Source organism: Nannobrachium achirus (assembly GCF_963921795.1).
Source record: "Nannobrachium achirus genome assembly, chromosome: 10".
Classification (NCBI taxonomy): Eukaryota; Metazoa; Chordata; class Actinopteri; order Myctophiformes; family Myctophidae; genus Nannobrachium; species Nannobrachium achirus.
The window spans coordinates 64176960-64193843 of NC_137819.1; the positions used below are offsets into that span (position 1 = coordinate 64176960).

The 16884-nt window shown below is 41.8% G+C and overlaps 1 protein-coding gene across 1 annotated transcript in view; it reads left to right on the forward strand.

Annotated features, from left to right (window-relative positions):
• The window catches only part of LOC308293224 (NACHT, LRR and PYD domains-containing protein 3-like), a 140905-nt gene that overhangs the window by 111990 nt on the left and 12031 nt on the right, over positions 1-16884 (forward strand). The window contains exon 11 of the mRNA XM_080735660.1: positions 16739-16829. Coding sequence (XP_080591786.1) covers positions 16739-16829 — 91 coding nt within the window. The remainder of the gene's footprint in view (positions 1-16738; positions 16830-16884) is intronic.

Genomic DNA, 16884 nt, shown 5'->3' on the forward strand with positions numbered 1-16884 from the left:
ACTATTATGTAGACAGACTACATTTAATAGTCCCGCCGTGTTTTCATCATTCTTATAACTCAACTGTCCAGCTGGTGGGAGCATCACTTGCATTTCCTGGTTCTGTCTCTTGTCTCTTCACATAACCTGTGGCCCAGCTTGAGGAGACAGGGATGAGAAATAGAGAGACTGCATGCTGGTCTCTAGCAGCTTGTTTGTAAAGCTTTTACACAGTTTAGGCAGTAAATATGCAATGTAGTTCATTCTTCATTTCACACCTTTAACTGCTGGTTGTAATCTTTGACATTAAAATGTATATATTTTCCGTAAAGTCATTCTGTGCTGTCAAGAGGTGTGGTCTATTCCAGGGGTTCCCAAACCTTTTTGGCTCAGGGCACCCCTACAAATACTTTTTTCATCCCTACATTATCTTAATGAATGTAGGGGTGCCTTTTCACTCCTGGCAAACATTGAGATAATGGCTATTTTGCTTAGAACTGACTGAAATTAATTTAAAATTCAAGTTCAAAATTATCCTAAATAGTTGTTTTAAGTGTCCAAATAAATTCCGAATATTATCAAATGTCGTGGTACCCCTGGACTGCCGTCACGACACCCCAGGGTGCCCCGTCACCCACTTTGAAAACCCCTGGTCTATTCCACACTCTGCTCCGCTAAATACTGTTTATGTCTGGATAACTAGATAAGAGATATTTTTATAACTCCTATGACAGTGAACTATGTATCATTTGTTTTGATAATCTCTTATTTAATCTGCATTTACAGACTTGTTGGCTGTAACCTCTGTCCGAGAGAGGTTGAAGTTGTGGCTTCAGCTCTCAGCTCTAATCCTTCCCATTTGAGAGAATTGGACCTCAGTGAAAACAACCTGAACGACTCAGGATTAGTGGAGCTGCTCTGTGAAGGACTGAAGAGTCTGCACTGTAGACTGGAGATTCTACAGTAAGATACATTTACCTGATTTATATTGATCACTTCTGTTTTATTATGTACTGTATTATGTGAATATAATATGAATGCTGTGGTGAGAATGTATTAATAAGCTTGATATCATGTTAACCCAAGCCTATGTGCCTGAGTAGACGTTAAAATGACCCCAACCATGTTTGAAAGTGTAATATCCCTTTAAGGCAAATGTATACGCTACTTCGTCATACAACGGGATTGCGCATAAAAATTACTGATCTACTGATCTGTAGATTTGCTATTTTGAACGTGTGACCCCAAGGGGGTCCCAAAACTATTTTTGGGCGTCCCCAGGTTAATGTGCAACACACAGTATAAGTGTATACAGGGTATCTGCACATTTATAAAGGTACAATTTATTGATTTTAAAACCAAATTGACCAAATTGTCAAATATTCTGGAAGGAAGAGGCAAACATTCTGAAATAGCTGATCTACAAGCTCACTGCGAGGCATTGTTCCAAGTACTTGTCAGGGTGGGGGTCCCCAGTTCAAATATGATTATCAATCAATCAATCTGGTGTTTCATTCTTCATTCAGACTGGCTCACTGCAACTTGTCAGAGAGATGCTGTGAACTTCTGGTCTCAGCTGTAAGCTCTCATCCCTCCCTAAGAGAGCTGGACCTGAGCTCCAACATGATGGTGAATGTTCCAGTCCTGGAGAACTGCAAGTGAGTAGACTTGAGCTGTGTCCATGTTAGTGCACTGAATGTGCAGTGTTTCCCTCATGTGTCTCTGAACAGAGTATTCACTCTGACACAAAGTCAAAAATAGATGTGTACGTATTTGTGTATTTAGTAGGGCTGTCAAAGTCAACTCGATGATATCGAGTTAGCGCCCATTCCTTTTAACGTGTGATTAGCGTGCTGTGGTGTTTGAAACGTGGTCCACTCCAAGCGCCGTGGTCCACTCCAAACGTGTTTGGTTAAACATAACATAAGGTAACGTGTTGTAATTTGATTAAAAATAACATGCCACGAAAACAAACTCGTAGCTTATTATCTCAAGTAAAGCCTTACTAAAGGGCTGTCCATGCTGTCTCCGACCACCAAACTTTTTGCAGCTTTCCCAACTCAGTCGGTGACAGTATGGACAGGCCTTTAGACTTTGTCGTAAGACGTGTTGTATGCCAAAACTATCTGATCTGCAAGCATGCAAGGTGTGATTTTGCAGATTGGATATTTCCAATTGCGGAAACTTGCAGGATGTGAGACGTTCAGAAACATTTGCCATCACAATAAAAGCCTAATTGTTAGTAATCATTACTGCAATGTTACAGTTAGTAAATCAATATGCCATCTGTTGAGCTTGAGCTCTGGTCCTTAGGCCGAGGCCGGCTTTACACTGCAGTCAAATCCAGACCAAATCCGATTTGGTTCTCAAATCTGATCTTTTGGCCCGACTTTTCACACTGCATTTGCAAGTGACACAGATCTGATCTGTGCGTTCTGACTGATTTTAACAGCGTCAGCCCAAAGCTGCCCTGCGTCTACATATCTGCTTTGGTTACCGTGGTAACGATGTCGGCATCATGACGTCCACGTCACAACGTTGACGCTAGTTGATCACATGTTCAGGAAATGCGACATAACAGACAAGAGACAACAAAAACTTTTTCTCTCCTTTTCTTCACTCTTGTGTTTCGCTCTTCTCTCTGGTTGTATCTATTTAGCTCACGTTTCTCTCTCCTCTCTTGTTTTTCTCATGTGCTCAGCATGCTGTAATATGCGCTGTAATCAAATAGTAAATAATCGCGCTCTGTAATGACGTCGGGGCTCCGCGCTCGGGTTACGCAGCACAAGTGACGCTTGGCCAGTTTGATGTGGCTTGCATGTGACCTGCATATAACTCAATGGGGTGGATGTGGTTGCTGCTTTCAGACTGAGTCAGATGTCCTCAGATCCGATATGGATCGGATTTGAAACTACCTCTGGATGTGGTTTTTCAAAATCGGATTTCATGTGACCTGCATGTGACATGTTTGGATTTAGACTGTTTAAAAAAAATCGGATTCCACTTTTGAAGTGACTCAGATCTGATTCAGGCTAGATTTCATTGTCAGTGTAAAGCCGGCCTTTGTGTTAGAAGGAGTTCTCCTTAACTCACTAAGGAAAGTAGGCTTTCAACCTCAGATCCGTCTTTGTTTTACAGAGGCTGAGCAGGCTGGGCTACCGTGGCTGTGAGTGCAAGGGCTCGTCGGTGACATAGCGTTAAGGATAACACCTTCTAACACTATGGACCAGAGTTAGAACATGTAGAAATGTGTCCCTGCCATTATTTACACCCTGCAAAGTGTAAATAATAACTTAACTAGACTGCAGAGAGAACAGTTTAGTGCCTCAAAGAAACTAGTACTTGTGGTTGAGAAATAACAAGACATAGCCTATCCAAGATAAATCTGCATAGTAAAGTTGCATCAAGAAGGGATAAAAGGAGAGTGGAGTTCTCTAGAGGTTAAGGTGGAGTCTGAGGAGGAGATGAGATCCAAACTGGGCATCAGTGAGTACTGTATGTCTGGATGGGCTGCAGGACCAAGATAATGATAGGAGAAACACTGTAGTGTCAGCTAGTGGAGACGTTGTGTTAGACACTGAGACATTGATGCATTGTTGTTCTACTTCCTGCAGAGTGAAACATGGAGGAGAAGACTGGCTTAATCCTCAACTCATTACCAGATGTGAGTATCTGTCACACCCACCACCCACAAGTGTACCAGGTTTTCACCTTAGGGAGTGTACGTTATTTACCCACTAGGGGGTGCTGGTTGACAGGTGATATCTTTTTTTTCATGGTCCCCCCACAACCTTAAAATATTGTTTTGTGGTCCCCCCTGTGTGACTTGAGAAAAATGCATGACCCCCCTTCCCAATAAACATATACATGTTGTTGCATCATGTTTCAGGCCAACAACACATGTACAGAATAATGAGAAATAGTCTGAAAGTCGGGTCTGCGCAATTGTTTCATAAATTGATAGATTTATTTGGCCAGCAATTAATCAAATATATAGGCTACTCACTGGTATGGTCGAGTGGTCACGATGCTGCATACATCTCTGTTATGCAACTTTGAGAAGGTTGAAAGGGCTTTGGTGGTGATCTTGTACAGTTTCCATAACATCTCCCCATAAAGAACTTCAATCAAGTGTATAATGTTTGTTTTATATGGGTTGTTGTTAGTTGTCCTGCGTGCCTTCCATTGTGAGCTTGTAGATCTGCTATTTTTAAAATATCATTAAAGAACAGGACATTCTGCATAATGAGTACTTTTACTTTTGGGACTTTCATTTGACAATACTGGTACTTTTACTCAAGTAAATTTTTTATTCTAGACTTGTAGTGTGGTTACAAAAACACTCCAAACTAAAGAAAGATTGAGTAACTGATCTATTTTCCATGATATTCATCAAGCAACCAAGTCAACAAAGTGTGCATGAGTCTTTTCTCTCTCCTTCTGACTCCAATTCCCACTTCGCAGCAGAGAGAGAGAGAGAGAGAGAGAGAGAGAGAGAGAGAGAGAGACACTACACCTTTCTTTCTAATGCTATATTCCTCTCTTGGTAACAAATATGGTGGTTGTTAGCCTATGTATCCAGTCCAGCTGCTACGAGAAACTCCTGTGTGTGCACTGCACACTGTGCAGCGAATTTCGACAACACAGAGACGCACTGAGAGCAGCCGGAGGGGGAGGGGCCGAGGGATGTATTAGAACAACTGGAATGTACCAAGTCCATCAACTATGTAGGGGACAATGTATAGTTGAAACTGGGTATACTAACTTGACGATGTTATTTAGATAAAGAACAAACTAAGCATTTTTAATTACAAAATTCGACAAATTAAAGTTGCATGGCCCCCCTAAAGCCAAAATGAAAAAAATCATGATCCCCCCAAGATCTAAAAAAAATATTTGATGATCCCCCCCGTTATGGACCATACCAACCGCGCGTTAAAATCGCACACTCCCTTAGCACCACCCACCTGAACCAGTCCCTCCACCTCCTACAACAAGACCACCCACCTGTCCTAATCACTCCTCCTCCTCATGAAAGTACTGTCCATGGCTCTTCCCAGTTGTTTACAAAATTCTCTAGAACAGTGATTGTAAACCTGGGGTCTGGGGACCCTCAGGTGTCCTTGAGGGAGTTCCAAAGGGTCCACAGCAAAATTAGTTTAGTGTCAAATTCAGTGTAACCAGTTGAAACCTATATACAGATTGGCTATTTGAAAATAGCAGATCTACAAGCTCATGTGACACGATTGTAGATCTGCTATTATCAAATGCATAATTGGATTTATCTGGTTACACTGATTTAGCTATTCACTGTTTTCAATTCATCTTGGGGATTCTTCCCCCTTTTTTCTTACAACTCTACATTTTAATTTGGTTTTAGTTTACATGAAAAGGTTTAAGAACAAGGTTTGATATATGGCACTCAATCAACACCTACAACTTGTAGCCTATGGGATATAGGCTTTAAAAACTGTGCTCTCATTTTGTACATTCATTGGAGCCATCTCCACCATTCTATTTCCTCAAAATTATATTTATTTTCACCTAGGAGTACCTCATGTCCATAGCTGATAAGTGTTGTGTGTATAGGCAATTCAAAAACACGTCAACTGTCTCTAGCCTCTATCTATGCCCAAACAGTGTGACTCGAGTGGGTCCCGTCTGGTCGGCAATGTCCAATTTTCTTATTCTTATGAGAAATGTAGCAAATCCCAAGTTTACTTGTGTTGGGCTAAAAAATAAACTACACACACAAAGGGGGAAAGGGCTTACCAGTTGGTGTCAACTGGTAAAGTGTGAAATGTTTGATAGCTGTCAGCAGCATCTGGGCACAGAGCATAGAGCAACCTGGTGTTTCTCTGCCCACAAAGGTTGTACTAATATAATGAAATGATGAAGAGGGGAGGTGCGTGGGTGGGTTCGATTATATTGCGTTAGTTTATCGCTCTTTTTGGTTTGGCACTTTTGACCCCCAAGGTTTCATCCTCCAGGAAGAAACCCAAATACAAAGGGAATACATAATTGCTCATAACAACCACACCAGGGGGTCTAATGAAGTACTGTCAACCTCCTAGTCACATGAAAACCAGAAAAAGTACAAAACTATGGCACACCTCTTTAACATTTTATAAACTATTGCAGGCGTCTTCAACATTTTCAGGCCAAGGACCCCTTAGTTGAGAGAGAGGGAGACGAAGCAGGGACCCCCACAACCTTGTCATAGATTCCATATGTTTCCATAAGTGTATTTTGGATTTGTGTAAATTTGAGTTTTCAGATATTTAATCACTTGAACTGTCAATACTTAATAAACTTGAACTTTGACATACTTTGTGTGTGTGTGTGTGTGTGTGTGTGTGTGTGTGTGTGTGTGTGTGTGTGTGTGTGTGTGTGTGTGTGTGTGTGTGTGTGTGTGTGTGTTGTTTTCTCATCAGATTTCCAGAGTTTAACAGGGAGGAACATGAAGGTCCTGGGGACATTCCTGGGAGATAGGCCTACTATAAATTCCCTCTCTGACTTCCCAAAAGCTGCTATGATGAAATCCATGGAGAGTAAAAATGTCCACTTGGACCTCTTTGTCCGCTTCCTTCATGGCCTCTCTGTGGAATCAAACCGGAGTCTGTTGAGAAGCCTATTGGAACAGACAAAGAGCAGTTCATGGGATATCCAGAAAGCCACCAACAACCTGAGGAAGTTGTTAAAAGATGTCTCTGCTGACAGATGTATCAACATCTTCAACATCTTCCACTGTTCGATGGAGATGAACGACCACTCATTACATCAGGAGATCCAACAGTACCTGAAGTCAGAGAACAGAACAGAGAAACTGTCCTTGACCCTGTGTTCAGCTCTGGCCGTCATACTGCAGACATCAGAGGAGGTTCTGGATGAGTTGGACCTGGACAAATACAACACATCAGAGGAGGGGCGAAGGAGACTGGTCCCAGCTGTGAGGAACTGCAGGAAGGCTCGGTTAGTAGTCATGTAGTCTCACGTGGCCAGACTGTTGACTCCCACGATTTGCAAATGCTCCCGTCATACAGTTTGGGGCAAAGGAGGTCTTTGGATGAGTGGAAGTGAAGCCTCCTCCAAACTTACACAAATCACAACCTCCACCCCTCATTTCTCACATGCCCCTCTTCTAGCGCCACCATGAGGTTGCCAACCTGGCGATCACTTATCTCCCGATTAGAGAGTCTTACTGGTTTTATATAGTGTATATATAAAACGATTCGTCAACGACTCGCATTAACCCCCCCCCCCCCCTACTTGAAGACAGCCCTAATTTAGTTTTAGTCATAGTCAGCTGAAAAGTTACTCACTTTCTTTTAGTCTGGTTTTATTTGACTAAATACCATAAAACTATAGTTGACTAAATCTACAGTTGATTTAGTCGACTAAATTGCTTTTTGGCGGGCCGTGATAGTGTTGAAATTTTTACTCCGCTGTGTGCTGAAAATAACAGATCTACAAGCTCACAACATGTCGAAGCACCACAAGTTGAGAGCATGTAGATCTGCTACTTAATGAGAGAGTGACATCTGCACACAACTAAACAAAAAATGACTTAACAGTTTTGTTGAGGAAATAGTAAGTATATTTACTATTTAGTCATAGTCAGGGGCGTCAATTGGGTATGGCAGGGGTATGCAGCTGCCATACCCTGGTTCCAGGGGGGAAAATAAGTTACTTTTACATATAAATCCATGAATGTCTCTTTGTCTATCTGCGCAGTAAAATAACTACAAATGCAAAATTTAAGGTATTAATTATATTCTCTACACTTGTAGACTATTCTTATCAGCTTGACAGAATGGTATATTCCCAGGTTCCGCAGGTCAGCTGCACAGGAGCAATACATTATTTAATTTTATTTACTAACATGCTAAGTTTAGCTGCACTTGAACAACCATTCCAGGCTGCCATATCCAGCCCAAGAATCTGTAGAAACCTGTGTAAAAAACTGACAAAACTCGTTTTTTCTTTTTTTTTGCTTGCTGCGAGGCGTTGTAAGCATGTAGATCTGCTATTTTCACAATAGAACCGTGTTATACAAAATGTAAGGCCTCTTTTCCATGACGACTCCCATCTTTGCCATACCCTAGCTTTTGCTGAACTGATGCCACTGGTCATAGTTTTAGTCATCATATCTTAGTTTTTATTTAGTTTTGTCAGTGAGAAAAGGTAGTTGTCGAAAAGTTTTCGTCAGTTCTATTTTTATTTGTTTATTTGTGGTGTTAAAAAAGAAAAAAAAAAGAAAAAAACTATTTGCACCTCATTGGATATTTGCTATCTCTGTACCTGTGATGCTCTGTGTGGGAGCGTCACTGGTATTTCCTGGTTCTGTCTCTTGTCTCTTCACATAACCTCCATATTGTAGCTTATGAAATGTTATAATATTGGGGGAAATGAAAACTAACGTTGCGTCGGTGCTCCGCCTCGAAGCGAGATCAAAGCCTGCAGCTGTGGCCCAGCTTGAGGAGACAGGGATGAGAAATAGAGAGACTGAATGCTGGTCTCTAGCAGCTTGTTTGTAAAGCTTTTACACAGTTTAGGCAGTAAATATGCAATGTAGTTCAGTCTTCATTTCACACCTTTAACTGCTGGTTGAAAGCTTTAATATAAAATGTTTTATCTTCCTCCGTACAGTCATTCTGTGCTGTCAAGTGGTATAGTTTATTCCACACTCTGCTCCACTAAATACTGTTTATGTCTGGATAACTAGATAGTAGATCTTTTATTTAACTCCCATGACAGTAACAGTGTATAATTTGTTTTGATAATCTCTTATTTAATATGCATTTACAGACTTGTTGGCTGTAACCTCAGACAGACAGAGGTTGAAGTTGTGGCTTCAGCTCTCAGCTCTAATCCTTCCCATTTGAGAGAATTGGACCTCAGTGAAAACGACCTGAACGACTCAGGACTAGTGGAGCTGCTCTGTGAAGGACTGAAGAGTCTGCACTGTAAGCTGGAGATTCTACGGTAAGATTCATTTACCTGATGTATATTGATCACTTCTGTAATAGGCCTATGTACTGTATTATGTGAATGTTATATGAATGATGTGGTGAGAATGTATTAATAAGCTTGATTTCATGATAACCCAAGCCTATGTGCCTGAGTAGACGTTAAAATGACCCCAACCATGTGTGAAAGTGTAATATCCCTTTAAGGCAAATGTATACGCTACTTCTTCATACAACAGGATTGCGCATAAAAATAACTGATCTACAAGCTCACAACGTGTCGAGGACACAAAGCTCATGTGAGCTTGTATATTTGCTATTTTGAACGTGTGACCCCAAGAGGGTCCCAAAACTATCCCACCGAGCATTTTTAGGTCTATTAGCCGTCTATTAGCCGTCTATATGTCACCTAGACGACGCGTCTAGAAATGGGTTAAAAAATGGTCTAGAAATGAAAATTTATTAGACGACTATATTTAGACGAGACCACTATTAGACCGCTAAAAGTCGGCTACATTTCGCCGTTAGCGGCCGTCGAAAGTAGTGAAAAGAAGGGCGACGGTAGGATGCGATCCAGTGATCTCTGGCATTCAAGTCGGCGACGCTATCCAATGGGCCATCAATGCTGATATGATGGTTTAGACTTTCTGGCGGTATTAAAAGGTGACATTGCCCACCTGTGTTCATTTTAGGGTAGTGCGCATTGTTGAGGAAACTAAATGTATTGGGCGCCTAATAAGCCTATAGCGATTACAATTATATTGTTTAATCAATACGTATTGAATGATGTGGCGGCGGGGGCGGCGCCGCGGCTGTGTTTGACTGTGTGCGTTGCTGTCAGAAATGTAATTCAGAGTAGACTGCTGTCTGGACGTTTCCACTTTACAGTGAGTGCATGACTACACACAATCACGGTAATAATTAACACTCTACCGGCTTACCGCGCCTTAGTACCAAGGATAACTTTATTTAATACATGGTCTAAAGATAGTCGTTGAAATGCTGTATTTAAAACGACTACACCCAGACCGTCCAGACGTATAGTGATGACTGATGAATGGCTATTAAAATAATTTTACACCAATATTTGGCTATCAGTTCTGCAACGTACAGTTGATTTTTTAAATAAATATGTATTAAAACAGGGATTAACTTCAATTGTCTAAATTCTGTGTAAATATAAACGTTCGGCTAAATCTCGGCTAGATCTAAACTATACTTAATAATGATCAACGGATGTTATAATTATGTTAGTCCAATATTAGGAGATCAGTTAAGCACCTTACTGTTGTTTTTTTTAATAAATAGTTATCGAATTATGGAATAATTTGCAAAGTATATTTTCGGTGTGAATATAACCGGATTCTAGCTGGTTGAAATGATGGCTAAAAAATAACTAGTCGTCTAATATCCGACTATTGCTCAGTGGGATTTTTGGGCGTCCCCAGCTTAACTCTCCCCACGCTTTGAACGATAACGCTCGCCCCATTTTTTACAGAACCTCGATGCCAATACGGCGCTCGTTCGGTTCGTTCGTCTGATGACTGTAAGCTGATGAGGGGTCGCGCGGCCGTTTACTGTAAACACATTTTCCGCTGTGATGGTGTAAAAAATCCATTATGCGTTAGATCAACGGAGAACAATTCACTTCCTTGTTGATTTCCTCTGGCCCGGAGGCTCTGTAGCCAGTGACTGCTCTGAATGTACGGCAACACATAGCAGGACAATTCACATTCATTCTCGCATGACGCCGCCCTCTGCTGCCTGGCAGACCAAAGTGCACTATTGCACAACCAAAAAAAATAAAAAAAAATAAATAAATGTCTGTCTGTCTATCTACTATAACGTCGCAAAGGTAAGCCGCTTTTTGATGGCGCCAGACCCAATAAATAAATAAATAATCTGGCAGTAGGAGAGTTAACTCTTTCTCAGCCCCCTTAAATCTGGCTCTAAGTCTCTACTGCCGGATTTTTCACTCATTTTGGGGGACGATTACGCATCGTCTGTAGAGTGTATTGCACACCACACCCATATGACTGGAAAGGCCTGCTCGCGCTCTTTCCGATACATCAAACTAGAAAATCTGTATCTTGTTCTATAGTCTAGTAAATGGCAACTTTATAAAGATTGTTTTGCTATCAAAACAGCCTTTTTGCATAGACATTTTGAGATAAACGACTTTTTAGTATAATAAATAGAATATCTATTCATTCTACTGTGAATATACCAACTTCCATATACGTATGGAAAGATCAATTCGCCCTCTTTACAAATCCGCCAAGTAGTAAGTTGCTATCATTTTCTATTGTTTAGAAATAGGGCTGTTTGTAGGCGATGTAATCACCAAAACAGCTTTCTGAATACATGTTTTCGAAAGGATGCTATCAAACATAACTCTTTTCAGCCTTCTATTTTTGGCTTCAATGATGCATCAGGCAGTATGTTTTCAAACAAATGGGTAAACAAATACGTGTTTTACAGACTTTTCAAGTATAAAGGCACATTTCAGCTCAATCCCTCAAGTTATGTGGACAATAGACCTATAAGGGCTCTGGTCCATACTGATAGCAGTGGATGCAGGCACGCCTGTCATCCACACGGCGGCGCTGTCTATCTCAGAATGCAGTCTGATGCATGTCTTGAGTTTACATCAATAAACACACGCAACGTGCATGTGTTTACGTTGTGTCACTGTCTCTCTCTCTCTCTCTCTCTCTCTCTCTCTCTCTCTCTCTCTCTCTCTCTCTCCCCCCCCCCCCCCCCCTCTGCAACGTGCAACATGCATGTGCACGCGAACATGGGCATGCGCACGCACACGTGCACTCTTACTGTTTTCTTTTTTGTTTTTCTTTACATATCTACTGCATAGTACTGTGTTCTATTTGTCTGTCATTCAATGTTATATGAGATATATGGTTTACTATGGAAATAAGCCTAGTATTTTCATGGATCTCCTTTTAGTAGACCTTGTACCAGTGAATGAAACTGTACCTTTTCCTATGCAAACTTCTAATAAAGTCTTCAATCAATCAATCAATCAATCAATCAATCTCTCTCTCCCCAACTTTCTCTCTTGTATCACGGCTGTGAGAGAGAGAGAGAGAGAGAGAGAGAAATTAGAGCAAGAGAGAGAGAGCAGTGTAACAGAGCGAGTGGGTCGAGAGACATAGAGAGTCTGCTACACACTCTCTCTCCCTTTTTTTTCCCGCGAGAGGTAGAGAGACATATAGACACGGTGAGAGATTGCCGTCCATCCAGCAAGTCCTCAGTAGTATAGTAAAGCACTAAACTAAACCCCCCCCACCATACACATGGCTGCTGCTACGTGAATGCCGTCCATCCAGCAATCCCAGGCCTGGGGAGGACGGTCATGTACCAAATCACCATGGTAACACAAGGTAACACAAGCTGATTGGCCACACAATGGTAACCATGGTGATTTTAGTCATTCCAGGGCCCAGGACGGCTGAATCCAAGCGTCAGTGATACATATGCTCCTAATCTTGTAAAGACATTCCAGCGTCAACCTTAGCTTTTTCTGAACTGACGCCGCTGAGCTAAACGCCCTGCTCGATCGGCGGTGGTCCGCGGACCACGGCCGATCGAGCAGGGCGTTTAGCTCAGCGAAAAAAAAAGGTATGGCAAAAAAAAGGTATGGCAAAAAAAAAAAAAAAAAAGCTGTCTTTCACGCGCGCGAGGCCCGGCGTGCAAGACACCAGTCATGTTGCCATACCTTTCCAACAGGCACGATTACAGTACATTTTATTATATTCCCCCTGTAGCCAAGGTATGTGAGCTGCCATAGCTTGCCATACCCAATTGACGCCTCTCTTTTAGCTTGGCTTGTGAGACCTGGCTCACACTACCAACAACAACACTGGATCTTACTTTTACTACTGTCTGTTACTACTACAAACTATGGATGGACTATACAAAAGGTAAATATAATTATGATGTGTTTTTCTGTGATCTGAGACAGTTTGTTGTGTTTGGGCTGGTGATTTGAGACTTTACTGTGATGATCACCTCAAACAATGTCAGCTGTTGGGGAAAAAAAAGAGAGAGAGAGAGAGAGAGAGAGTGGTCGAGAGACATAGAGACACGGGGAGTGAAAGATTGCTTACTGAGAGAGAGAGAGGGAAATTAGAGCAAGAGAGAGAGAGAGGTGTAGCAGAGCAAGTGGTCGAGAGACATAGAGACACGGGGAGTGAAAGACCGCTTACTAAGAAAGAGAGAGAGGGAAATTAGAGCAAGAGAGAGAGAGAGGTGTGGCAGAGCGAGTGGTCGAGAGACATAGAGAGTCTGCTACACTCTCTCTCTCGTCCTGGGCCCTGGAATGACTAAAATCACCATGGTTACCATTGTGTGGCCAATCAGCTTGTGTTACCTTGTGTTACCATGGTGATTTGGGTCCTCCCCAGGCCTGGGATTGCTGGATGTACGGCATTCACGGCAAGGATCAGCCATGTGTTTGGGGGGGGGGGTTTAGTTTAGTGCTTTAGTATACTACTGAGGACTATACTTCTACAGCCGTTACAAAAAGTTTTACTGGATCGTCATGGTTCTTACTTTTACTACTGTCTGTTACTACTACAAACTATGGATGGACTATACAAAAGGTAAATATAATTATGATGTGTTTTTCTGTGATGATCACCTCAAACAATGTCAGCTGTTGGGGAAGGCTTTGAAGTTGAAAAAAAAAAATACTAGCTCTTTCTCTTTTTTCCTCTCCTCAAACACACACACACACACACACACACACACACACACACACACACACACACACACACACACACACACACACACACACACACACACACACACACACACACACACACACACACACACACACAGTGTCTCTCAGTGTCTCTCTCTCTCTCTCTCTCTCTCTCTCTTTTTATCAATCAGCCATCTCAATTGCTCTCACTCGGCTAGAATGCCAAGACGGTTCCCACAGCTCTTGTGTCTGGTGATTGTTGTGGTAATGTGATGTGATTTTCTCTGATCTGAGACAGCTGGTTTGTGTTTGGGCTGGTGATTTGAGGCTTTCCTTTGATGTGGTTCACTCCAAACAATGTCAGAAGTTGGGGAAGGCTTTGAAGTTTCAAAAAAAAAAAAAAAAAAAAAGTGCGTAAAAGTGCGTGTCGGCTGGGAGGCTCTTGCGCAAAATTGCGTAATAGTGCGTTCAGGCTGAGAAAGAGTTAATGTGCAACACACAGTATAAGTGTATACATGGTATCTGCACATTTATAAAGGTACAATTTATTGACTTTAAAACCAAATTGAATTGTCAAATATTCTGGAAGGAAGCGGCAAACATTCTGAAATAGCCGATCTACAAGCTCAATGCAAGGTATTGATCCAAGTGCTTGTCAGGATGGGGTCCTCAGTTCAAACATGATTATCAATCAATCAATCTGGTGTTTCATTCTTCATTCAGACTGGCTCACTGCAACTTGTCAGAGAGAAGCTGTGAACTTCTGGTCTCAGCTGTAAGCTCTCATCCCTCCCTAAGAGAGCTGGACCTGAGCTCCAACATGATGGTGAATGTTCCAGTCCTGGAGAACTGCAAGTGAGTAGACTTGAGCTGTGTCCATGTTAGTGCAGTGAATGTGCAGTGTTTCCCTCATGTGTCTCTGAACAGAGTATTCACTCTGACACAAAGTCACAAATAGATGTGTACATATTTGTGTATTTAGTAGGGCTGTCAAAGTTAACTCGATAATAACGAGTTAGCGGCCATTCCTTTTAACGTGTGATTAGCGCACTGTGGTGTTTGAAACATGGTCCACTCCAAGCGCCGTGGTCCACTCCAAACGTGTTTGGTTAAACATAACATAAGGTAAACGTGTTGTAATTTGATTAAAAATAACATGCCACGAAAACAAACTCGTAGCTTATTATCTCCAAAGTAAAGCCTGACTAAAGGGCTGTCCATGCTGTCTCCGACCACCAAACTCTTTGCAGCTTTCCCAACTCAGTCGGTGACAGTATGGACAGGCCTTTAGACTTTGTCGTAAGACGTGTTGTATGCCAAAACTAGCTGATCTGCAAGCATGCAAGGATTGGTGATTTTGCAGATTGGATATTTCCACTTGCGGAAACTTGCAGGATGTGAGACGTTCAGAAACAGTTGCCTTCACAATAAAAGCCTAATTGTTAGTAATCATTACTGCAATGTTAAAGTTAGTAAATCAATATGTCCATCTCTTGGGCTTGAGCTCTGATCCTTAGTGTTAGAAGGAGTTCTCCTTAACTCACTAAGGAAAGTAGGCTTTCAACATCAGATCCGTCTTTGTTTTTTGTGAGTAGCTTTTTAAAGACTACATATGAGAGGCTGAGCAGGCTGGGCTACCGTGGCTGTGAGTGCAAGGGCTCATCGGTGACACAGCGTTAAGGATAACACCTTCTAACGCTATGGACCAGAGTTAGAGAATGTAGAAATGTGTCCCTGCCATTATTTACACCCTGCAAAGTGTAAATAATAACTTAACTAGACTGCAGAGAGAATAGTTTAGTGCCTCAAAGAAACTTGTACTTGTGGTTGAGAAATAACAAGACATAGCCTATCCAAGATAAATCTGCATAGTAAAGTTGCATCAAGAAGGGATAAAAGGAGAGTGGAGTTCTCTAGAGGTTAAGGTGGAGTCTGAGGAGGAGATGAGATCCAAACTGGGCAGCAGTGAGTACTGTATGTCTGGATGGGCTGCAGGACCAAGATAATGATAGGAGAAACACTGTAGTGTCAGCTAGTGGAGACGTTGTGTTAGACACTGAGACATTGATGCATTGTTGTTCTACTTCCTACAGAGTGAAACATGGAGGAGAAGATTGGCTTAATCCTCAACTCATTACCAGATGTGAGTATCTGTCACACCCACCAGTTCACAAGTGTACCAGGTTTTCACCTTAGCACCACCCACCTGAACCAGTCCCTCCGCCTCCTACAACAAGACCACCCACCTGTCCTAATCCCTCCTCCTCCTCATGACAGTACTGCCCATGGCTCTTCCCAGTTGTTTACAAAATGCTCTAGAACAGTGTTTGTAAACCTGGGGTCTGGGGACCCCCAGGGGTCCTTGAGGGAGTTCCAGGGTCAGAGTCAGTGTAACCAGTTGAAACCTATATACAGATTGGCTATTTGAAAATAGCAGATCTACAAGCTCATGTGACACAATTGTAGATCTGCTATTTTCAAATGCATAATTGGATTAATCTGGTTACACTGATTTAGCTATTCACTGTTTTCAATTCATCTTGGGGATGCTTACCCCTTTTCCTTACAACTCTACATTTTCATTTGCCTTTAGTTTACATGAAAAGGTTTAAGAACAAGGTTTGATATATGGCACTCAATCAACACCTACAACTTGTAGCCTATGGGATATAGGCTTTAAATCATTCATTTTGTACATTCATTAGAGCCATCTCCACCATTCTATTTCCTCAAAATTATATTTATTTTCACCTACGAGTACTTCATGTCCTGATAGCTGATAAGTGTTGCGTGTATAGGCAATTCAAAAACACGTCAACTGGCTCTAGCCTCTATCTATGCCCAAACAGTGTAACTCGAGTGGGTCCCGTCGGGTGGGCAATGTCCAATTTTCTTATTCTTATGAAAAAAGTAGCAAATCCCAAGTTTACTTGTGTTGAGCTAAGATAGTGAAGCAGTGATCATCGAAAAAAAAAGGAAAAAAAAAGAACTACACACAAGAAGGGGGAGAGGGCTGAGGGAATCAACCTGTCTTTATAAACACAATTCAACCATTGATCTCATTTGTCAGTGTCAACTGATAAAGTGTGAAATGTTTGATAGCTGTAAGCAGCATCTGGGCACAGAGCATAGAGCATCCTGGCGTTTCTCTGCCCACAAAGGTTGTACTAATATAATGAAATGATGATGAGGGGAGGTGCGTGGGTGGGTTCGATT